At 37.3% G+C, this 23,875-nt stretch overlaps 4 protein-coding genes, 1 long non-coding RNA gene and 1 pseudogene across 7 annotated transcripts; 4 read left to right on the top strand and 2 right to left on the bottom strand.

Annotated features, from left to right (window-relative positions):
* The first annotated feature begins 2,382 nt into the window (after positions 1 to 2,382).
* Positions 2,383 to 5,705, top strand: LOC111482521 (B2 protein-like). 2 transcript variants are annotated; one of them, XM_023128367.1, is made up of 6 exons: positions 2,383 to 2,502; positions 3,585 to 4,191; positions 4,515 to 4,615; positions 4,993 to 5,076; positions 5,161 to 5,271; positions 5,368 to 5,705. In XM_023128367.1, the coding sequence occupies exons 2-6, from the start codon at positions 3,621 to 3,623 to the stop codon at positions 5,419 to 5,421; spliced, it is 921 nt and encodes a 306-aa protein (XP_022984135.1). In that variant the 5' UTR covers positions 2,383 to 2,502; positions 3,585 to 3,620; the 3' UTR covers positions 5,422 to 5,705. The 2 variants fall into 2 exon arrangements, with proteins under 2 accessions (XP_022984135.1, XP_022984137.1); XM_023128369.1 differs by having other exon boundaries at positions 2,389 to 2,499; positions 3,612 to 4,191.
* An 898-nt stretch (positions 5,706 to 6,603) lies between these two features.
* LOC111481495 lies at positions 6,604 to 12,036 on the top strand (annotated as a pseudogene).
* Positions 12,037 to 12,808: 772 nt separating this feature from the next.
* On the top strand, positions 12,809 to 14,172 carry LOC111481496. Of its 2 annotated transcripts, none has more exons than XR_002718059.1 (3): positions 12,809 to 13,023; positions 13,426 to 13,564; positions 13,898 to 14,172. It is a non-coding gene; the product is annotated as an uncharacterized LOC111481496 (long non-coding RNA). The 2 variants fall into 2 exon arrangements; XR_002718058.1 differs by having other exon boundaries at positions 13,423 to 13,564.
* An 801-nt stretch (positions 14,173 to 14,973) lies between these two features.
* LOC111481487 (cytochrome P450 94B3) lies at positions 14,974 to 17,259 on the top strand. Its single transcript, XM_023126934.1, has 3 exons — positions 14,974 to 15,492; positions 15,604 to 15,899; positions 16,316 to 17,259. The coding sequence occupies exons 1-3, from the start codon at positions 14,974 to 14,976 to the stop codon at positions 17,046 to 17,048; spliced, it is 1,548 nt and encodes a 515-aa protein (XP_022982702.1). The 3' UTR covers positions 17,049 to 17,259.
* Positions 17,260 to 17,549: 290 nt separating this feature from the next.
* LOC111481483 (SWI/SNF complex component SNF12 homolog) lies at positions 17,550 to 20,744 on the bottom strand. Its single transcript, XM_023126917.1, has 3 exons — positions 20,596 to 20,744; positions 18,526 to 20,385; positions 17,550 to 18,133 (listed from the first exon to the last, which is right to left on the bottom strand). Exons 2-3 carry the CDS (start codon positions 20,085 to 20,087, stop codon positions 18,061 to 18,063), a joined length of 1,635 nt encoding a protein of 544 aa, XP_022982685.1. The 5' UTR covers positions 20,088 to 20,385; positions 20,596 to 20,744; the 3' UTR covers positions 17,550 to 18,060.
* A 681-nt stretch (positions 20,745 to 21,425) lies between these two features.
* LOC111481490 (F-box/kelch-repeat protein At3g27150-like) lies at positions 21,426 to 23,798 on the bottom strand. The gene is made up of 2 exons (XM_023126936.1): positions 23,131 to 23,798; positions 21,426 to 22,760 (listed from the first exon to the last, which is right to left on the bottom strand). Exon 2 carries the CDS (start codon positions 22,748 to 22,750, stop codon positions 21,509 to 21,511), a length of 1,242 nt encoding a protein of 413 aa, XP_022982704.1. The 5' UTR covers positions 22,751 to 22,760; positions 23,131 to 23,798; the 3' UTR covers positions 21,426 to 21,508.
* Positions 23,799 to 23,875: the final 77 nt, after the last annotated feature.

Raw genomic sequence — 23,875 nt, 5'->3', positions numbered from 1 at the left:
TGTTCACGATCTTCCTCTTTAATAAATCTTTGTAATCATCTTTCTTGGTTTTACGTTCTCTACTGTAACAGTACTACTCGAGCAGTCTTCAAAATTCTTGACAAACAACTACTTGTCGATTATCTATGAAAAGTAAATTGTGAGATCTCACATCGGTTGGAGAGGAGAACGAAACATATCTTATAAGGGTATGAAAACATCTCCATAACAGACGTGTTTTAAAATTGTGAGGCTAACGACGATACGTAATGAGTCAAAGCAGACAATATCTGTTAGTGGTGGACTTAGGCTGTTACAAATGGTATTGGAGTTAGGCATTGAGCGGTGTGCCAACGAGAACGCTGGACTCCTAAAGAGGGTGGGTGTGAGATCCCACATCAGTTGGAGAGGAGAACAAAACATATCTTATAAGGGTATGAAAACATCTCCCTAATAGACGTGTTTTAAAACTGTGAGGCTAACGATGATACGTAATGAGTCAAAGCGGACAATATCTGTTAGTGGTGAACTTAGGCTGTTACAAATGGTATTAGAGTCAGTCATTGGGCGGTGTGCCAATGAGAACGCTGGACTCTTAAAGAGGGTGGATGTGAGATCCCACATCAGTTGGAGAGGAGAACAAAACATATCTTATAAGGGTATGAAAACATCTCCCTAATAGACGTGTTTTAAAACTGTGAGGCTAACGATGATACGTAATGAGTCAAAGCGGACAATATCTGTTAGTGGTGAACTTAGGCTGTTACAAATGGTATTAGAGTCAGTCATCAGGCGGTGTGCCAATGAGAACGTTGGACTCCTAAAGAGGGTGGATGTGAGATCCCACATCAGTTGGAGAGGAGAACAAAACATATCTTATAAGGGTATGAAAACATCTCCCTAATAGACGTGTTTTAAAACTGTGAGACTAACGATGATACGTAATGAGTCAAAGCGGACAATATCTGTTAGTGGTGAACTTAGGCTGTTACAAATGGTATTAGAGTCAGTCATCAGGCGGTGTGCCAATGAGAACGCTGGACTCCTAAAGAGGGTGGATGTGAGATCCCACATCAGTTGGAGAGGAGAACAAAACATATCTTATAAGGGTATGAAAACATCTCCCTAATAGACGTGTTTTAAAACTGTGAGACTAACGATGATACGTAATGAGTCAAAGCGGACAATATCTGTTAGTGGTGAACTTAGGCTGTTACAAATGGTATTAGAGTCAGTCATTGGGCGGTGTGCCAATGAGAACGCTGGACTCTTAAAGAGGGTGGATGTGAGATCCCACATCAGTTGGAGAGGAGAACAAAACATATCTTATAAGGGTATGAAAACATCTCCCTAACAGACGTGTTTTAAAACTGTGAGGCTAACGATGATACGTAATGAGTCAAAGCGGACAATATCTGTTAGTGGTGAACTTAGGCTGTTACAACTAGTATCAAAGTCAGTCACCGAGCGGTGTGCTAACGAGAACGCTAGACCCCTAAAGAGGGTGGATGTGAGATCCTACGTCGGTTAGAGAGAGGTACGAAACATACCTTATAAGAGTGGGAGCGAAACATATTCTTATAAGGATGTGGAAACCTCTCTTAACAGACGCGTTTTAGAATCGTGAGGTTAACAGTGATATGTAACAGGTCAAAGTGGACAATATTTGTGTTAGCGGTGAGCTTATGACATAAACCCTAAACCCCAAATTGTCGTGTGCGTTGTAATAAGAAGAATAACTATTCGAATCCTTTAGGTTATCTTTCAATCGTCTCACTTGTTGTTAATCAAAATATTAGCTATCAATAAAAAGTTCATTAACATTTCAAAAGCTGATCGTTTGATATTCACGCTAAAATTATTAAGTAAAAAAAAAAAAAAAATATATATATATATATATTTTTTATTATTGTCACTAAAATACAACGAAAAGTAACCTAATGTCTAATATGTAAATTGAGACGTACACGATATTAAAATAAGACGAAAAGCAACGTAATGCCTGATATGTAAAAATTGAGACGTATAAGACATTATTAATGCAACTTGATGAGAAAACTGGTGCGTGAAAATCGTTCATCGTAACTAATTTGGTAATGATATTTTTTTTACTGATTATAACCTTCTATATAAGGTATACATATACATCAATTTTCATGAATTATTTAACGAAAAAATATTTTTTTTATGGAACAAATAAAAAAATTCACGAGGGGGAAAAAAAAATACACATATATATATATATATATATTATATATATATATAAAAAAAAGACTGAGAAAGGTGGTTTCAATTTCAAAATTTGAACCTAAATTCAAAAAATTGAATGCAGTGGCAAGCATTGTAATTATAAAAAATCTATGAGGTTAATTTCGTCATAGTGTCCTTTAAATACTGAAAAGATTCTTCTTCTTCACTCCTCTGTAGCTCGGCTTCTCAGCCAAGCAGATAAATAGGCCTTTTCTCTCTCTCTCTTTCTCACATTTCAGGATCCCTAAATCTAGGGCTTATTACTCTGAGGTATGTCTTCAAATTTACAAATTTCTCGCCTCTCTTTCCGTTTCTGCTTAATTTTCCCTGTTATTTCCTTATCTGTTTGTACTCGGTGATTTCCCTCACTTTCTAACTCCACTTTTGCTAATTCCACATTCATTCATCTCTTAATTGTTTCTCCCGATCTGGTTTTTTTTCCTTTCTCGGTGTTGATTTTTAGTTAATCTTTTGAGCTCTGACGTTTGTATGTTGTGGACTTGTTTTTGGAAGCTCTGTTGTGTTTGTGGCGAATTCTTAATGCCCAGATTTGGAGTTGTGTACTGCATGGGGAGGATTTTGCGTTTCTTCGTTGAATCTAGAAATTTTAAAGGACTGAGACATATTTTGAAATGAGTAATCAAATGTTCTTACGACTACTTCAATTCACGTTTGACTTTGTTTTGAATTTGTGTGATAGTTATTTGACTTGGTTTTTTTAGATGATTTTTTTTAGGTTGGCTGAAACGAAGTTTTGATCTGTGTACCTTAAAATGTGTTTCTTGAATTGTTTTCAATGTACATGCTTAATTCAGTTCACTGAAATTTCTGCCTTTTGTTGAGGATGATGTTTTGTTTTCTCAAGTGGTTTCGGAAATGAACTTTGAGAGATTCTTTTCCACCATTATGCTGGGTTGTTAAGTATAATATGTGAGTTTGATGTGGCTCTCGTGTTTTTTAGTAGGATTCATTTTGCTTCTCAAAGATTGATTTTGAGAAATGGCTTAATTGTTTTTTCTTTGTAGATCAAAAGATTTTGTTCTGTTTTAAGAGAATTTTAAGTGAACACGCTTCCATAATTTACAGCAGCATTTTTTTTAACCAATTTGCCATAAATTATAAGACTAAAGAAGCCCAAATGGTTTCCATCATGTCTGATCTGTTAACTCGTTTTAAAAATCTATGTAACACCAAACTCCACAGCACACACAAAAATGGTGGTTCTACTTCTAAAATGTGTTAACCTGAGAAATGCTACCGCTAGGTTGTTATAGGCATTGTTTCAGTGTAAGTTATTATTTATCATTCAAATATTGCTACTCCTCTCTCTTTATGGATGCTCAGAGTGAACTTATTCTTCTTTTCTCTTCATCACAATCAAGTGCTGCAAGATGGATGGTTCATATAGCTTTTGGCAATTAGGAGATGAGCTGCGAGGTCAGACAAAAGTCTCCGAGGATCATAAATGGTTGTGGGCTGCGTCTAAACTGGCTGAGCAGAGACAATCGAAGGGGGAACGTCTGAATAATCTTGATTTTTCAAAGAGCTCTCTTGATGCAAGGCCAAGGGAAAAGTTTGGTTTCCAGGAAGATAACAAATTTGAAGGCTTCAACTTCAACATGTTCAGCTTGGATTCAAAAATGAATGACCCAATTAACAAAAGTTCATTGAGGAATGGAGTTTACAACATGAGTTCTGTTTATGGTAAAAACAGTACAAATGTAGCTGGTAACCTGCCTGGCACCAAGTACAATGGCAATGACTATGTCAACAAAGATCTTACCAACTACAGCAGTACCAACAATAACGTTGGTGAAAATGCCAACTCAGTCAATGCAATTGACAAAAGATTCAAGACATTGCCAGCAACAGAGACGTTGCCCAGAAATGAAGTACTGGGTGGATACATCTTTGTCTGTAACAATGATACCATGCAGGAAGATTTGAAGAGGCAACTTTTCGGTAATTGTTCTTTCCACCTGTTTATTTTTTCTGACCTGGGACACAGCATGTAGGAGTAACTGTGTGTTTGTTATGCCGTTTATCTTATATTTGCATATAGTTAACTGTGTGCTTATCTTAGATGAACTGTTGGAACTTTTGAACTAATTTACCTACAAGAATTCTAATATGTTTCCTGTAAAGAAACAAGAACTCTAATCTGTTTAACTTCAATTAAAGGAATGACTAGAACTTTATATTTAAACCTGTAATACACTGTGGCAGGTTATGGGAAGTAGTGAGTCGCACAATCTCATATGCTTCATTCTTTGTGTGTTTGGCAGGTTTGCCTCCTAGATATCGGGATTCAGTGCGTGCAATAACTCCAGGCTTGCCTCTGTTTCTCTATAACTACACTACCCATCAGTTACATGGCATTTTCGAGGTTTGTTATGTTTATATTTACATATTTTTTCAGTTAGTTTCATCATGTCGAACATCTTCTCCAGTCTAGGATTTGCACGGATATCTGTTTTTGCTATTATATGTGATTACTGTCAAATAACATACAAGTAGTCATTATGACATGGCTTGATTCAATGTATCGAACCATTTCGTAATGCCACAGATCTGGAAGATTCTTCCTTTATTTCTTATATTTGCAGTACTATTAATGCCAATAAGATAGTAGATGTTAGCGTTATGTAATTCGTTACTGAAAAGTGAAATTGTGAGTAAAGTTCGTTTTTTTGGAGGGAGGTAGTTGTTCGTAATTGGATCTGTATTCTGCTACTTATTTTTATTCACGATTGGCTATTGCAGGCAGCAAGTTTTGGGGGCTCCAACATTGATCCAACTGCATGGGAAGACAAGAAATGTAAGGGCGAATCCAGGTTTCCTGCTCAGGTAGACTCTCATATGCAGTATTCCATTTGTTCATGGAAGCCTTAAAATTTGCTAATAAGATTATATCGTTTTTCGAACGAATAGGTTAGGATCCGCATTAGAAAGCTCTGCAGGGCATTAGAAGAAGATTCCTTCAGGCCAGTCTTGCACCACTACGACGGTCCGAAATTCCGTCTCGAACTATCAATCCCAGAGGTACAGCAAAATTTCCTCCTAACCAGTTGTTAAGTTTCTTTCCTTTCTCCCCCTCTTGGCTTTCAAATACTTAATTCCGTGTTGCTGGTGGTGCAGACATTGGATCTTCTAGACCTGTGTGAGCAGGCAGGTTCAGCATCATCATCATAAGCTAAGCAACAATGGCGGGCTTATGCATCACATAAAAATGGGAAATGGGGAGGGCTCAATGGTTCCTGCTTCCTGTCAGCTAAGGCTAAGACAGATTTTCCAAGGAGGCGCAAGCTTAGGATATGAGTCTGATCAAGCGAGAGGCTGAAGCCAAAATAAGTAAGGTAAAAAAAAAGTTGTATTTTCTTCATGTATTGTTGTATTGTATCATCAGACAAGGTGAGTAGATAATGCAAAAGTGAATGATAGAGCTCTTTTTATATATATATATATATATATATATATATATATATATATATAAACAAATGCAGCCTAATTTAAGGCTCTTATGTGTTTCGTTTTATTGAAGGTGCAGCTAAACATGAACCGTTTTCTTCTTTTTGTTCTTTGTTATGTTTGAATAGAATGGATCATCTTGATTCAGATTTTGTTCGAATCTAATTCTCTTAAGGAATTTATTGTTATTTACTAACATAAACACATTAGAAGTATTTATTTTCACTTTTTTGTTTTGTTAATTCTATATGTCCACTTTACCTATCTATTTAGATGGGAAATGAGGGAGGTTGGAGAACATTTTTTTCGTTATATAAATGAGGTTGAGATGAGATTTTATTCTCCATTCCCGCCCAATTACCAGCCGTCTGCTCAATATAAATATATTTTCAACACATTGAAAAATTAGAAAAAAATTACTTGAAATTCCCTGTAGCAAATCCACGCAAAAATAAATAGAGAATTTCACATGAACGGAAATGAAAAAAGTGTTTGGGATGGGGATGGGAATGAAGAACCCCATCGCTACTCTCACCTCATAAAAGGCTCAAAGGCACGGTGTAGAAGGGTCGAAGGGGAACCATATCACGAAATAGAAGGGTCGAAGACACGGTAAACTCGAAGGCTCGACACGCATAATCCTATTCTATATTAGTCCGGGATTAACTTTGTACTTCTAACAACCATTTGTAGCATCTCTTTTGAGTTAAATAACTGTACGTAGGAAACTGGTCTTCCTCAATGTAATTTATAACATTAAAAAAAAAAAAAAACCCCTTTGGAATACACGATAGTTCCGTTCACTCTTGTTTTCGAGCCTAATTCATAATTTAACTTAATTTTGAAATAAGAATAGATTATTTTAATTTTAGAACGGTAAAATTGGCGCCAAATGCTGACCGATTAGTACGGTCAATGGCAGTAAACCCAAAGCGCCCTTTTCTCTGAATACAATGCCCCAGTCAAACCACTGAACAGCTTCCATGGCTTCCTCTCCCTTTTCTTCTCTCTGCCTCGCCAGAAATTCCACTCCTTGCACAAGTGCAATCGGATCTCGACCTTCCCACAGGTTCAATTTCACTACCTTCGGAATCGGAGCGCCGATCACTAAGAGAATTAGGTCTCCGTTTGCAGAGCTGCCTCCCTCGCCTTTCGCGACCTTGATGCCGACGATTTCCGCCATTCTCTCGATAAGCAGGTTCAAAGATTTTCTCATTTTCTTACTGAATTCATGACTACGTCGTTTCTGAGATTGATGAAACCAGTTATGTCTTAGGGCGAGGCGAGGATAGTTTCTTGTTAGCTACGGAAGCGGATTTCTTTTAGCTTTACCTCCAACTGCTATGAGAATGATTATCGATTCTTCCTAGATTATGCGCATGTTCTCTTTAATACGTGAAGATTTGTTATCTTCGAGGGCTGCAGGTTTCTCTTATTGTTGCTGAATGACGAGGAAAAAAGGACTAGAAAAATTAAGAGATCAAATAGAAGGAATTGATTGGAGAGGGAGAGTTACAGTGGGAAGGATGTAAGAAAATAGAACTCAACCAAAAAAATTTAGCTCTTCTACTTGGAGCTCTTCCTAAACCAGTCTGACTTGTTCTACTTTCGTCTGGCCAGTATAGTAAACAAAATAAGATTATGATCTGTCATCGTTTCTTATAATAATTGTGATAGAAGCGTAGCTGGCATCACATGCAGAATTCGGAGGTACATACCACGGCAGAAAATAGTATCCTAATGTAATCTAAACAAATATAATCTTTGTAATTCATTTTTTTTACGATATAGAAATTCAAGCTTGGATCTGGTGTTGTGTTACCAATTTTATAGCTTTGGAACTAGAGTGAATTGATCTTTTCAATTCATTCTTTCAGCCCGCAAGAAGTTCTCATAACCAATAGGGAGTCAGCTGTCTTTCTGGATTATGATTCAACAATTAATACATCATAATCAAGTCTCTACATCTTAAAGAAAAAACTAAATCATAGTTTAGAAGTCTAATAAAAGAATTCATACCCAATTTGAAATTAAGCTCAATGGTATACCCTCTGATGTTATGGCAATATCCTTATTTATTATTATTTTGATATTTTGATAATACTTATGTTAATATCATTCTGAGTCAGCTACCTCATTGCTTAAGTCAAGAATTTTCTTTCATGCAGAATACAATGATTTTGCGGGCAATTCCAGGGTTGAGCGAGCTGAGGCAAGACTGAGAACTGATGAACTTTCAGAATGATTCTTGGGCATCCAATTGATTTGTACATGCCAATTAGAAAACAATTTCTACATTTTTCTGAATTTCCAGCTCGTGTATCCATATTTTATCGTTGGGGCATGACTGCGTTGTTACAAGTTGGATTAATCTTGTGAATGTCTAATGAACTTACAAAAGCGCTTTAAGGAATCTGATCTGCAAATAGGTTGATGATGTTTTTATCAAGATGGTTAAATCATAAAGACAGTAGATCAACATTTCAACACTAACATGTTTTATTATAAGGTCATGCGAGCCTAAGTTATATTCTTTTCATATCCATGAGTGTTTGAGCTAGCTTGCTAGCACCTTGATGATTCTCAGGAGACAATAGAATGACCTTACTGCATTTTGTTATGAAGAAAATATAGGTTAATAAGTTATAGGTAGCTGTTGACTAGGATGACATGAATCTATTTTCTAAGCCCTTCACTATTTACATTGGCTTATTAGCTGCTAGGCCAACCTGTAGCGGTCATGCGAGAAAAACTTATTTATCTTTTTTGTAGATTGTACATTTCAAATAGTTACTTCCATATCTGGTTTTGTCGCTCTTTGGCTACATAGTACTAATATTGTTGCTGTCATTGGTACTGTTCTTTTGTCATTGCAGGAACCGTGACTGAGCAAGTCATGCTTCTTGAGAACATAGGGACATCAATTCTTGTTTCTGAAAATCAGGTTTCTCAACCGTAAAAATCCCTTATCTTGACAATTCCCGTTTTTTTTTTGTCTTGGTTAAAATTTTATTCATTAGAAATGGATTGTTTTCCCCTTATTGTGTTAGCGAGTTATTTATTTACTTTATTATAATTTTTTGAAGCATAAATGCACCATGATGAAAGTCTGGTCAAATCTTACTAATAATGTAATATCTGCTAATCAAATTGCACATTAAATTTATGCATATTTACTCTTAATGATCTTAAAGACGGTCTCTTATCTCTTCCAACTCTTCTTTCTCACTTTAGTAAAATGATGCGAGTGGATTTAAATTTATGCATTTGGGTATCTAGTATTTCTAATCGAATATGCAAAAAGGTTGCTTCTCTCAGAAATTCCTTGCAGTTAATATTATCATTAGATGATGAGCATTTGTTGTTCCTTATTATGTGAACGTGATGGGATTGAGCATGTGGTTTTTCAACTAATGTTTAGAAATGTTTCTTCGCTTTCTTTCCTTTTCAGCTTTCAGAACTTCATAAATTGATGATTGAGGCTTCCCACGTACTTAATGTAGAGGCTCCAGATCTGTATGTCCGTCAAAATCCTGGGCCAAATGCTTATACTTTAGCCATAAGTGGTAAAAAGCCGTTTGTTGTTGTTCATACCGGCCTTGTGGAGCTTCTTACACGAAAAGAATTGCAGGTCAGCAGTTATTTTATACTGTACGTTAATAGCACCCATGCTAACCAGCATTATGCACATAGCTGATGCAGTCTTGGCCTCTTGGGTCGCTGAATAAATTTGTATCTTCAATTCTTGTAATGCAGAAGAAAAAATCCATATATCTATATCTATATCTACACACACACACACATGCCTAGCACATACATCATTGAACAAATACACGGCCAAACCATAACGTGGAACTCAAGTACATTTTTATTTATTATTTCATTTTTGCATGTTTGTTGTCCATCCTTTGTTTCTTATCGATGCTATCTGTCGCATGACATATTTTTCAAGTGACGTAGTTTTCTATCACTTGAAATATTCAGGCTGTTTTGGCTCATGAATTGGGTCATCTAAAATGTGATCATGGTGTGTGGCTTACATTTGCGAATATTCTTACCCTGGGAGCTTACACTGTTCCTGGTAAGCAATTAAATCACGGTCTGATTAGATAATATAATTATTGGGGCTATTAGTTAATTGATTCTTTTGGATAATGAAGGAGCAGTAACTGTAAGTATTATTGCAATTATGCAACATTCTAATTCTAGAAGATAAAGTTATTGAGGGCATTGTTCGCGTGCACATAAGATTTTTTAGCATGAAAGTACATCATTTTGATTCATGTCACCACAAACATTATGATGTGATATTTAAACAAAAAAATAAATTCCGGGAATTTGCAGGCTCAGGATAACAGTATTCAAGTAACGTACCTAAAATTCATTTATTATGTTTTATAGGGCTTGGTGGATTTTTATCCCAGAACTTAGAAGAACAGTTATTCCGTTGGCTTCGAGCAGCAGAGCTAACTTGTGATCGTGCTGCCCTTCTCGTTGCGCAGGATTCTCAAGTACAGAATTTATTTAACTTGAGACCTTATATTTCTTCCGACTCTCCCTCCCTCCCTCCCTCCTTATCTGTAGATATATTTTTTTTAAACTTCTTTTCTCAACTGTTTGATTACTCGTTGGCTCCAACAAGAGGTGGTCATCTCTGTTCTGATGAAATTAGCTGGGGGCTGTCCATCTATAGCGGATCAACTGAATGTGGATGCATTTTTGGAGCAGGCTCGCTCTTATGACAAAGCTTCTTCAAGCCCTATAGGATGGTATATAAGGTGAATAATTTATGAGGTGTATTAAATATCAAGTTATTTCAGTCCATTTGCTTATCTAACTGATCGTGTTTGCAGAAATGCTCAAACAAGACAACTCTCACATCCTTTGCCTGTTTTACGAGCACGTGAGATTGATGACTGGTCAAAAACCCAAGAATACAAAAATCTTTTGAAACGTGGAACAAAGATCAATTTTGTTGAAACAACTTAGCTGCCTCGTATACAGAATCAGAAATGTTGACAGTTTTAGTAACTTTTATATGGTAAGTGATTCTGAGTTTCATTTTATCTTTTTATCCTGTGGCTGTGATCTCGATAACCTTAAAACATCAATAGGATCACACTACCATGACCTTGATAACCCTTTTTCTAATAGGGAACAATATTTTTTCATTTTTTCATTGGTGTGATGATGTGATGTCCCATATTGGTTGGGGAGGAGAACAAAACACCCTTTATAAGGGTGTGGGAACCTTCCCTTAGTAGATGCGTTAAGCCTTGAGGGGAAGCATGAAAGGGAAAGCCTAAAGAGGACAATATCTACTAACGGTGGATTTGGGTCTTTACAGATGAAATATAATAAAATATTTAATAACCTTAAACGGCAATATTATCACCCGACTACGAAAAGAAGATATGATTAATAGGTCATCTGTTACAGTACAAATGCTTTGTTTATTGAATGGTAGATTATACTTATATCACATTTTATTCTGGAAGCATGTTAATGTTACTGATTTTGTATTAGGCACTCGATCCTTCCTGTACATATCTTGTCCTAGGCTGTAAGATGTGAAAAACAGCACATGATAGAATGAACTTCTGTTTCGAGTATGTTAATTTAGGATGGCATCATTTATTAGGAACATTAGAGGAAATTTTTCACTATACTGCCATCATCACGCTGAAGTGTAAAAAACTATTGTTATGATATTGATGAGTTAAATTTGATACAAAATTGAAAGTTTACAAGAATTTATTAGACATTTTTTACAAAAATTTAAGAACTTATTAGTCACATAATTAAGTAAACATCGTGTGATGACGTTTTAGACACAAACTTAAAAGTTCATGGATTAACCTTGTGATTTAACATATCTATTTTATTGGCGGGTGAAGTTACATTTTCCTTGATAGAATCATCACTTCCAAGCAGTTGTATAGTACTACGAGCATTTCTATAATCTAATATACTTCCAGCATTGTGAATCATTATTTTTCTTCATTTACAGGTCATCAAAATGTCAATACAATGGACAATTTACAAAAAGCTCTCCGCGTTTGACAATTATGTTCCGAACTTCCTAAATAAATGTTTCTTCCTAGATATCTGAGTCACATGTACAGTAGAATTCGGTCATATGGTTACATGAAGCAGCATTTTCAGAATTTACATTGATGGCGCAGAAGTGATATATAATCTTCATTGCTTCCAATTTGGTGGCGAATTATACATATTCTAAATTTGAAGTTATAACCATCCCAATGTACTGTACTGTAACAATTACTATGGCTCTATTTTATCTCCACAGATAAATGAAGTATACTCCGTTTGAGACAAAATACCGTGTTTGCTGGTTTTTATTCTGAATTTTCCTTCAAGAAGGAAGGTAGAACAATAATACAGGTTTCCTAACTTGTCAAAATGTAGAATTCCTGGACACTGTCCTCAGAGCAAACAGGTTTCCTATAAGAATCTGCTTGGAGATGGTGGAGTTGGAGTCTTAGTGCTGATTGAACTCCAGATGAAACTTGTTAAAAAGATCACGTATTTGTTTAGATGGTTGTAAGTTAATATCTGATTAAATCTCCTTATAGTTAAGAGTTGATTTAGTTTTTGATTTGTTTACTGGTTTGCTATCAGATTTTCTGCAGATTTTTAGGTAGATTTTCTAAATATTTTTTTATATTATCTGTGTGTATATAGAGCATTCTTGCTCTTTATAATATAATCTTCTCATCAACCATTCAATCACTCCTTCTTTCACTAACGAAACTCCTGATATCATCTCTACAGCAGTGTTTTGAATTTGTGTATCTGACTTTCCCCAGTGTAACCCACCATATTATTGGTGAAAAGAAAGGAGTAGGAGCTGAATCCAGTAGAACTCCCCCCTCAGCCTTCAAGAAAATCCTCTCCGAATTCGAATCTCCTCCTCCATTGACTACAAAGTGGCCTGCACCAAATCATGAGTACCAAGTGTATGTCTTAATTTAAAGCTTTTTGAGATTTACCATATTGTTTCTCAGCACATTTTGAGCATCTTAGAATCCTACCTACCACTATCTGGCATCACTATACCCATTGTCTTTGTCTGATGTGAGTCAATTTCAGGCCAAATGGTTGGAGTGGTGTCATTTGCATGGCTTCCAATTTCAAGGTTTACAGGCTCTCCATCTCCCCAGCTGCCCAAATAAACGCTATGGACCTCTCAATGACTCCTGCCCCTAATGCTGGCTAAAGCTAAACACCGCATCAGTATCTGGTGCTGAGATTTACAATGGAGCTGTAACCGAACAGTTGTGACCACTTGGTGTCCCTTCAAAGGTCAGCTGGTAACCCAAAAAGACCGCTTTAGCCGTGAACGTCTTGTTGATTTTGTTGAGGATTGTTGGGACTGATTGATTTTGTTGAGGATGGTTGGGAGGGAGTCCCAACTTAGCTAATTTAGGGAAGGATCATGGAAAAGTAAGGAATACATCTTCATTGGTATAAAATCTTTTGAGGAAGCTTAAAACAAAGCCATAAGTACTCAAAGTGACAATATCGTACTATTATGGAGGGTCGGATTCCTAACCGATTTTTCCATTTTCACCCAATAATATGGCATGTCTTTTGTCTTGCAACGAAATTGTTTTTGATTTTGTCGACTGTTATGTACTCAATCCATCCTGGAATTGTGTTGTTTTTGGTCAGTGCGACTGATATTTTGTCTGAATTCTCCAGCAGGTTCGACATCAGAGGAGGAGCAGTATTTCCGGCAGCCGCCTTGATTGCTTCGAGGAAGAAGAAGAGAACCACAATAATGGCAATGTCACATGGACAGAAGGGAAGACTTTGACTCGGAGTTTCCAAGACAAACAGCTAGGTGAGTGTTTTTTTTATACCACCATACTAAAAAAAGATTATGAAATTATGCATAAAATTTTGTTAGTATATTGTTTTTAACTTTATAAAGAATGTGATATAACTTTAATGGTATGACGTTGTCTATTTTAGACATAAGTCCTAATAATTTTATTTTTAGTTTCATTTAAACATCAAAATTCTTTTAACAAAAATTAGTCGTTTTTATATCTATTAAATGTGTAGCTTTCAAATGATTGTCAAGTATGTTTGATACGTATGAAACGAATAATTAGATTACAACCTTATCCAATAATTTATCTCATTTATTGGCAATGTCCTTATTTGATGGAAGGTGAAAAGGAGAAGTAGAATGGTGTGAGCTGAGCCGTTGGATAAAACAGTGGGCGCCTACATCGTGGGGTATGTGGGATTGATCGGACGGTAGGCGTAGTTGGATTGGGTTGAAGAGGAGCTGTCTAGAACTTGAACCTCATCATCTGGTCGTAGCAGGCAGAAACTGCAGAGGATCACATATCCATATCCACTCCCATCAATCAACGTATTTCTTACCTAAAAATGGACGTTTTTTTTTTATTATTTATAGCTATGGTGTTACACATGATAAACTTTAGTCCAATGTTGAGACAAAGTCGAGTTTGATGATTTGATTTAGTGTAGAAGTAAAATGCAGAAGATTGAACATGCATGCATGAATAGAGTGTGCGACCGAACAAGCTTAAATTCCTATAAGTTGGGTTTGGTTCGTGAAGACAGACCTAAGGTATGACGAACCTACAAAGATGTGCAAAAAATGTATATGAGCTTAGGTTTTTTTTAAGACTTGTCATGAGCGTGTCAAAATCATAACGATACACTAGTATTCTATCTAGTTGTTATTGGTTTGAACATAATGATTGAACATATTGCCCGGAAATTTGAATTGCATCATCTCTCTCCTATTTTAATTATGAATTATATATAATTACTTTTATGTATCATTCGTCAATTAATTTAAATTTTTTTAATGCAATTTCTAACTAAAAGTAGGCAATATGTTGACTAATTGAATGATGTCGTTAGATGTCAAATTTACTCCTAAGACTAGGTGGCCATGGCCCGTTAAAGTTTTCAATATTTTTTAATATATAATCTTTTAATTAATTATTTCTTAAAATTTTTTTATAAATTAGTAATTTTTAAGTAAATTCTAATTTCTTAAATTTATTATTTATAAGTTTTTATTATATTTATATAATATAATTTGTCACCCCTAAAACCATATTATATGAATTAATTGACGAGTGATTATATTTTAAACCAAAGTCTTCGAAGCATATTATAAAATTAAGACATAAGATATTTAAAAACCCTACATTTTCGCACTTTATAATATAATTTCCTAATTTCCAATGCCATTGTCACACTTTCATGGGTATCATTATCTCTCTCTTCTCCATCTCCATTTTCATTTTCCTCCTCTTCAGATTCCGGCCAGCCGCCGGCGACTTTTTCAGTCACTCCTCGCCGCCGACGTACCCTCTCATCGGCTGTCTCCTCTCCTTCTACAATAACCGGAACCGCCTGTTGGATTGGTACACTGAGCTATTGTCGGGATCTGCCACCGGTACCATCGTTGTCCGCCGCCTTGGATGTCGGAGGACGGTGGTGACGGTGAACCCCGATAACGTTGAGTATATTTTGACGACCCATTTCGTTAATTTCCCTAAAGGGAAGCCTTTCACTGAGATTTTAGGTGACTTTCTTGGCTGTGGCATTTTCAATGTGGACGGCGAGCTATGGCGCACGCAACGGAAGCTGGCTAGCCATGAGTTCAGCGCCAAGTCGTTGCAGGAATTTGTCGTCGAGACGTTGGAGTCGGAGGTCGAGATGCGGTTGTTGCCCGCCCTCGAGACGTCTTCTAGAGATGGAGCAGTTGTAGACTTGCAGGTAAAGGCGTAGCGAACGAAATAGGAGAAATCACATTTTATGGTTCATTTGTTAACTATTTGAAAATAAATTATATAATCACAATAAAAATTTTTAGTTTTATCATTACAGGATTTACTCAAAAGATTTGCATTCGGAGTAATAGGTAAAGTTGTGTTAGGAAGCGAAGAAGAGACTATTCTTGAACTCGAAAAGAGCTTTGACGAAGCGTCGAAAGTGAGCGCTGGGAGGGCGATGGAACCGGTTTACATGATATGGAAAGTGAAGAGATGGTTCGGGGTTGGATCTGAGTGGCGGCTGAAGACGGCGGTGGCGGAGGTTCACCGGAAAGTGAAGAACATAATTGAGAAAAGAAGGGAGAAGAAGAAGATGGAGGATCTTCATGAGAGAAAAGATCTGTTGTCCAGGTGACCAACTAGATGATAATCAAATCATATATTAAAAATATTATTTGACACATGCAATTATAATATAATGTATGTATGCATTTCATGCATATATTTATTAAAAAAAAAATGTAAGATCCAAATCTGGGAGAATTATTTTTTTCAATATGGATAATATTTTACATTTTTGGGTGTACTATTTTTATTTTTTTAAAAAATATTTTATTTCTTTTATAAAATATATTGAAAACTTGTTTATTTTGTTTATAAATAAAATTATAAAATTTAAAACTTATTTAAAAATTAAAATTATAGAGCTACACAAACGATTTGAAAATATAATGAGCTTAAATTACAAATTTCGTTCATAAACTTTAAAATTTATATTTATTTGATCTTTCAAAAGTTTTCTTCTGACTTTGTTTTGTTTTCTGTAGGTTAATCTTGATTGGGCATGACGATGAGATGATCCGAGACATGGCCATAAGCTTCATCATGGCGGGACGAGACACGACTTCGGCTGCAATGACATGGCTGTTTTGGCTACTCTCTCATCATCTGAACATCCAGAATCAATTAGTCGAAGAGATAGACTCGGAATCAACATTCAGAGTTGAACAAAAATTGGACTACAAATCTCTAAAGGAGCTGAAATTTCTCAAGGCATGCCTATGTGAAACCATGAGAATGTATCCGCCAGTCCCATGGGATTCAAAGCATGCCATTGCCGACGATCACTTACCAGACGGGACTGTGGTCCAAGCCGGGGATAGAGTGACATATTTCCCATATGGGATGGGTAGAATGGAATGTTTGTGGGGGAAGGACTGGTTCGAGTTCAAGCCGAGTCGATGGCTTCTCGAACCCGATGGGCGTGGCTGGAGAAGAGGGGTGAAGTTGGTCAGTCCATACAAGTTTCCAATATTTCAGGCAGGGCCGAGAGTGTGTTTGGGGAAGGAGATGGCTTTCATTCAGATGAAATATGTGGTGGCGTCAATTCTCAGCCAATTCAGAATCAAACCCATTGCCGCCGACCACCCTGTGTTTGTGCCGCTGTTGACGGCGCACATGGCCGGCGGCTTCAAAGTTTTGTGTCAAAGGAGAGAGAAAGAGGAGAGAGAGAGAGAGAGAAAGCCAATTCAAGACAAACAAACAAAATTCCCAATTTAAACAATCAGAAGAAGACTCAAGTCAACGATTCCAACACTGAACTGACAGATCACAGTTGAAAACAACAGTTGATAGCATAAATTCAGAAACCAAAGAAGACACGACAGAATCAGAGCAGTGCCAGGAAAAAGGTATCGCTCAACCGATAAAAGTTACTCTAGGATAATCTTCCCCTAAGAGCTCACAACACACCTCTTCATTTCGTTTGTAACAAATTTTGAGTATTCATGTTCCTAATATTCACAGTAACTATGAGTTGAATAAAGAGTTCAAATCAATTGGATATTTTTCCAAAGATTCCTCACTGATATAATAAACAAAAAGATAATCAACTGGCATGAACTCACCGCAGGTGACATGGCTGACTCATTCATATGGGGTTCTCAAACTCAATTTTCAATAAAGATCTCAGCAATTAAATAGTCTGGAGAAAATCTTCCCATCAAATAAAAAATAGTCATGGCCATTCATCTTTGTCAGCTGAACATTGATAGATTTCTATAAGATAATAGTATTAAATCGTGTCAATCTAATCAAGACACAGATCGCCGATCTCGAATTTCTCTAGTTGCACCTCCTCCAAGTATCAAGAAACATGATATTTAGATTACAAACTACTTGTTCAAGGAATAATTGACAAATCATCATGAACTTTCATCTACACAATGCTTTACCAGAAAAAATCTCAACTTTATATGGTTGCAGATTCGACTACAAGAAATATTCCATACTACAATAAAGGGTGCTCTAAGAAAATGACTATGAAGAAACCATATGTTGTTAATGAAGCATTGGCATCACCAGCTAATTGATGATTAAAGCTTGCTTGGACTAAAAGAGCGAGTTTTATGGAATTCACATACCATGTGCGTTAATGAAGCCTTTGCACGGCATCGCAACCATCCGGTGTTTGCTACTAAACTAAAGGGTGTCATACATGTATCTTAGCATGCTAATCCAATGAAAATCCCAACAAAAAATGGCAATCCATAGCAGCTCAACAAGAATCCAGTCATGTACTTCCAGGTACATCGCTCCCTGCTGTGGGTTTTCGGTTTATGTACCGGATGACAGCATCTTCAACCCTGTTCAATCAACCATGAACTTAAAATCAAGCTCAAGATGATAAAAGGAATAACAGGTAATCCCAATTTTAGAATCCGCAACCTATTGAAGATTCTGTGTGAGGGCGGGTTGCTAAAAGCTTAAAGAATAATCTCTTTTGTTGGAAAGAGAAAAGAAAAAACAATATAGTGCATAACTTGTGTCTATGATGCAAAAACAAAACAACTACAGAGAAGGGGGGAAGTTAGGAATATATCTTTTGGGTCAAATCCACACACGGCCACGGGTGAGAAACAACAATGTTGTTAAAAGAAAATTGAAAATTGAAAATCCGTTGAATTAACGTATGAACTGCCAATGAATAAATATGATGCTAATAAGCAAAAACAGGTGAAATAAGGAACAAACATACCATGGTTGATTGAAGAAATCTGACCGGCGCTCCTTATCAGCATTTCGACTAGCTTCTCCTGCAAGAAGTTTGAGATCCTTGCTTTGAGATTCAATCAAGGCATCAATAAACTCCACAGGAGACTGACTGAATCCAAGGAAAAAAGCACGTCTCCGACGATGCTCGTGAATTTTCCTTATAGCTGTACAAATTGCTTCGTCACATGTGTCGATCTCCTTGTTCTTCTCTGCATTGGCTAATAGAGCAGACAATTCCCTGTGAATTGGGAAAGGGACGTCAACCAACACATCGTAACATGCTGTACCCGCTGGACTATTCCCAGAAAGCTTAATCTTATGCTCCAGATGTATGGGCTGTGGAGGGAACAAGTGTTGTGATATTCTCTGCGAAACCATGGTGAATTTCAATTTGTCTTCCCCAAATACCTTTTGGAGAGGTGGATCACAATGAAAGAAAGATGGATCATTGGGATTCTGAAGTTTCCTAGCCTTTACATAATGCCAGATTGCCGCTATTATTCTTGGGCGAGTATCAACTTCAATACCAAGAACTTCCATCAAAGCAGGCGACAGCTTAAATTTCTCTGGAATATAATTCATTTCTAACCGAATGTTAACCGAAAATTCTTTATCCCCTTTTCTTTTCACCTCAAAGCCCTCATGAGGTGCCGGTGATCGAGCATTCTCCCATACTATGATGTGACTATCTGGATATAACCTCTGGTCCAAGGAAATAGTTAATCTCTTGAAGAAAGATGAAAATTTTGGGTACAAAGGGTTTGATCTTTGTACCACCCCAGGATGATCAGGATCTATCCCATCTTCCAAGATCCTACCTATTATCTTAAGGGTCCAGGTAGGAGGATCGGCATTTGGTTTTTTGGGTATTGTGTTAACCTGATTTGCAAATGTGTTGAAGACATAAATTCGAAGAGTTTTTTGGATACAAGGCGGGTTTTTAAGAGCTTCATGGATGTCAACTTTCTTTCTTGCAAGAGCAGCATCGACACGGGACTCAAACTCGAGCAGCTGAGTGTAGAGAGCAGATTCAGGTAAAATTGCAGCAACTTTATCCTGAAGCTGCTTCTCAGGTAGCTTCTGCTTCTTTTTACGAGCAGCAGGCGTGAGTTCCATTGTTTTCAATGGTGAAAATGGGGTACCAGGAGAAAGAATAGGAGGCCGAACTGGTGGCTTTTGAGGAATCCGCTTTGCACCAGCGAGACCGGGTGTGGAAAATCCTGGTGAAGGAGATCCCATGTTCCCACCACCAACATTCTGGCTCTGAGATAAAGACAGCCCTTGAGCTTGTAGCTGAGCTTGAAACTGCGCGTGAACTGCTTGTGCTTGAGCTTGGGCATGAGCGTGCGCCTTTAATGTAGCTTGAGCAAGAACCTGAGCAGGGGACAGCTGAAATGGATTTTGAAACCCAGCTCCTAATTGAGCTTGCGGCTGAGAAAATGTGGCGTTTGCTGCCATAGACGGTGGAACTATACCAGAATTTCCATAAGGCGATGAAGAAGTCCCTCCAAGGCTCTTCGGCGGATTATTATTGTTCATAGACATCACTGTCTAACCAATTACTCTAACCAGAACAGTTTCAAACCAACAAAATCTCAAATGACTATTCTAACATTGCCCCCTCAAATCCAGGCAAATAAACCTCAAAATCCCCCAAGCAATCAAGCGTATCTCAGAATTTTGATCCAATACACAAAACAGGAAGAAGAAAAATACCTACCAGTACAAAAACTCCAGCTTCTCCGAGGAATAGACCAGCAGCAGCAGAATCCAAATCTCCAAATTCCAAGAAATGGTATCAAGCGTACCGAAACCCTAACTCCACATCGAGACGTCAAAAACCCTAACCCAAATCACACAGTCCACAAGAGGAGAAATGATGACAATCACGAAGGCAATCGATCAAATTATACAATCCGCATTACGAAAACGAAAAGGGAGGTTGGATTGAAGGGATTGAAGGATGAAATTGAAGGAAAAAACAGAAAGGATCAAAATTAAAATTGAGGAAAAACAAGAAAAAAGGGGAAATGCGGTGAATTGAAGAGCTTACAGAGATGGAGAAGTGACTGGAAGTGAAGATTTCTTCTCTTAGCTCAGAACAGAATCAAATTGACAATGGCGGAAAAGAGAGAGAAAAAGAGAAAGCGCTTTACCAATGGCTTCTCTCTTCACACTGTCTCTCTGTTTCTCTTTCACAACGAAAATTTCATAATTTTTTTTTTCACTGAAATTACGGAATTTCTAAATATTTTCTTTTAAATTAAAGAAAAATAGAAATGTAAAGGGTAAAATTGTCCACCGACTCGGGTTCCAACCCATTCGGGCAGTAACCCGACCCGGTAATATATTTTTATTTTTATGTATTTTCTATTTGAAAGTAATACATTTTTTAAAACCTAATTTCATTCGTTATTATTAGACAAAAGCACAAAAATTTAAATTATTAATTTTTTTTTTATAATTATTAGAAAATGTTATTAAATTTATATTAAAAAATAATCCTTTGATCTATTAATTTTCAAACCTAACAATTTTGTTCTAGAGATTTGAATTTAGTTTCTATTCGATTCTTAAATAACATGTTTGATCAATGAGACATCAATTTGATTCTAAACGGTCAGCTAAAAAATTAGTTTATTTATTGAGTATAGCCTAGTGTTAATTGACTTAATGGGAAAGTTAACCTAGGTTAACAGGTCAATCAAAACTCCACTAATAAAGCTTCGATAAAAGCAAACGATTCGTTCACCCCTTTGAATTAGTCAATCTTACAAAATCAATCAGACGGGCTAGTTGGAAAGGGGTTCGTTGTAGAGAAAGGACCATTGAGAGATATATTCGACTATTTAGTCGTAAGGGATGAGTGGTTGAAAATGAATGATAGGTGAAGGTACCCAATGAGGGATGCATTTTATTTACTTAGAACACCAAAGACAACCAACATGGTTTGATGAGAGCTTAATTCAAGCAACCATGACACAGCAGTTCAGAATAAAGGGACTGAGATGGTTCGTGCCACAGTCGAGACGCCTCCATTGCAATCGGTCCGCCCTCGGATCCGGGCTGCAAGTGTAGATGCTCATCGAATCGTTTGCAGATGATTCAACTGATGCACCAATTACCAGAAGTTCATCGCCCAGTGACTTGAATGCAACTCCCCAACCTTTGTTAACAACAGCAAGGACTGGGACTGGACCCAAGTTCTTCCACTCGTTTCTCCCTTTCAAATACACCTTCAGCTCGTTTGAAGACGGTTCGAGCGAGTAGAGCTCGTTGTTCACGACAGCGACAAGAGGAGGCGATTGAGAAGTTGAAATCGGGGCATCTTCCAGCATATTTTCAATTAAATCCCATGAGTTCTTCTCCGTGTCGAAGACTTCGCCACAAGTGAGATGGTTTCCATCGTTGTCTCTTCCTCCAATGACATAGAACTTGTTATCCATGAAGCAGCCTGAGCACTTCTTCCTCGACCGGAGCATGTTCGGGAGAGGCTCCCATAATAAGCTTTCAGGATTATACTTCTCAACAGTGTTCAACACAGTCTGTCCATATTCCATCCCCATGCCGAAAGCGCCTTCCGTGCTGAACTCGAGAGCAATCCCTCCTGCAACGAATGCATTCGAACCAGAGGAGGCTGATGCAAATAAACACCTTGGACTGATCATAGAGGGGCCATTGATCCATTTGTTCTCTACTAGCTGATACCTCCAAATGGCACCTCCTGTAAGTTCTCGACCAGTAACAATGAGATCCGTGCCTGCACAAAGTGATTCCTTATCTGCATCCAAAAAGCACGAATCCGATGGCAGGATCGGAAGCCTACGACACGACTGGAAAGTCTGATCGAACATCATCCAGCTACTCTCCCCACTAGCTAACATGAACACAGAAGGCTCTTTGTATCCAATAGCTTTCCTAATCTTATATAGCTCACCACTCTTCACAATAGCCAGATATCTCTTGCTCACACAAGACAACTTCCATTGCTCGGATTTGGGAAACCTAGCTAAGATTGAAAGCTCTAACTCATCACCAAATAAAGGAATGGAATAATCTGCATCCTGAGATTTTAAACCAGAGGATTCACCGACACCGCAGCCCAGGGCAAAGCGTGGTGCGGAATTACGGGGAACGGTCAAGTCCCGCCTATTGTTCTTCTTCCTTGAACCAGAAACACAACCCTCTAAACCTTTATCCTTATACATTGATCTAACACTGCAAAACAAGATCAACAAAACACAAGCATATGCACTTCAGACCCCAAATCAAATACTCAATCAATTCATCAGTTTCTAACCATTTCCCTCAAAGAAACAATCCCCAAATACTAAATTCCAAGAGCCACTTTCACAAAGATCAAAGATACAAACGGTACCATACAGATCCCAAATCACTTTTCAGTGAGGCAAATTAACAAACACCTTATGGGCAACTCTAAAAAAACAACGTCCGACCGGAAAGAACAGAGGGAAATCCACCCCAAAATCACAGAAACTTCAGACAGATGACCATTAAAGAAGAAACCCAAATGAAAAATCGTACCAATAGAAAGAATCAGTGAGTTAAGCATGTAAAAGGGGCTTACCAGAAATGTCAAGCAGAGCGAAACCCGTGAAGAAATGGGCAAAAGGGTATCTAAAAACCAAGATGAAAATCAAAGAACCGAACAATCAGAGGCGCAGGGGATGGAAAACGTAAGTGGGGGAAGAAAAAGAAGGAGAAGAAGAAGAAGAAGAAAAGAAGGAAATGGAGGGAAAGAGGAGGCCATTAAAGCAAAGAGAAGGATGGTGGTGGTACTAATAATGGTGGCAGAGGAACAGTGAAGAACTCGAAGAACACACAGATTTGAAGGAACAATACAATAGAATAGAATAGAATATAATACAATACAATACAATTACAAGGCTACTCTTTTTTAAATCAAGAAAGTTAAAAGCTAAATTAGGTTTAAAAAATGGGGCACTACCTAGAGGACCAATTGAAGTGGGTGGAATTTGGACACCTCCAAACTCCACCACCATTGAAAAACAATATCATATTTGGGTGAGATTTTTGGAGAGAGAAAAAGGGGAGATTCTGATTCCGATTGGCTGCTTGTTCTTCAGTTCTTGATGGGATTCTGTAAATGGCTGAGAGAAATCAATGGAAGTTCAGAGGTTTCAAACGGAGAGAAATGAGTTCTTAGTCATTTCCATGAGGGATTTCCACTTCTAAGCCGAAAGTTCCAGTTCCTCTCCTCCAATTCGCCTTGCCATCGCCGTCGCCATGCACAATATGACAAAAAGCTTCCATTTTTATGGGGTTTTTTTTTTTTTTTTTTTTTTTTTTTT

This window comes from Cucurbita maxima, unplaced genomic scaffold, assembly GCF_002738345.1.
Source record: "Cucurbita maxima cultivar Rimu unplaced genomic scaffold, Cmax_1.0 Cma_Scf00007, whole genome shotgun sequence".
Classification (NCBI taxonomy): Eukaryota; Viridiplantae; Streptophyta; class Magnoliopsida; order Cucurbitales; family Cucurbitaceae; genus Cucurbita; species Cucurbita maxima.
The sequence above is the reverse complement of the archived record's forward strand: the minus strand, read 5'-3'. Positions and strand labels throughout refer to the sequence as shown.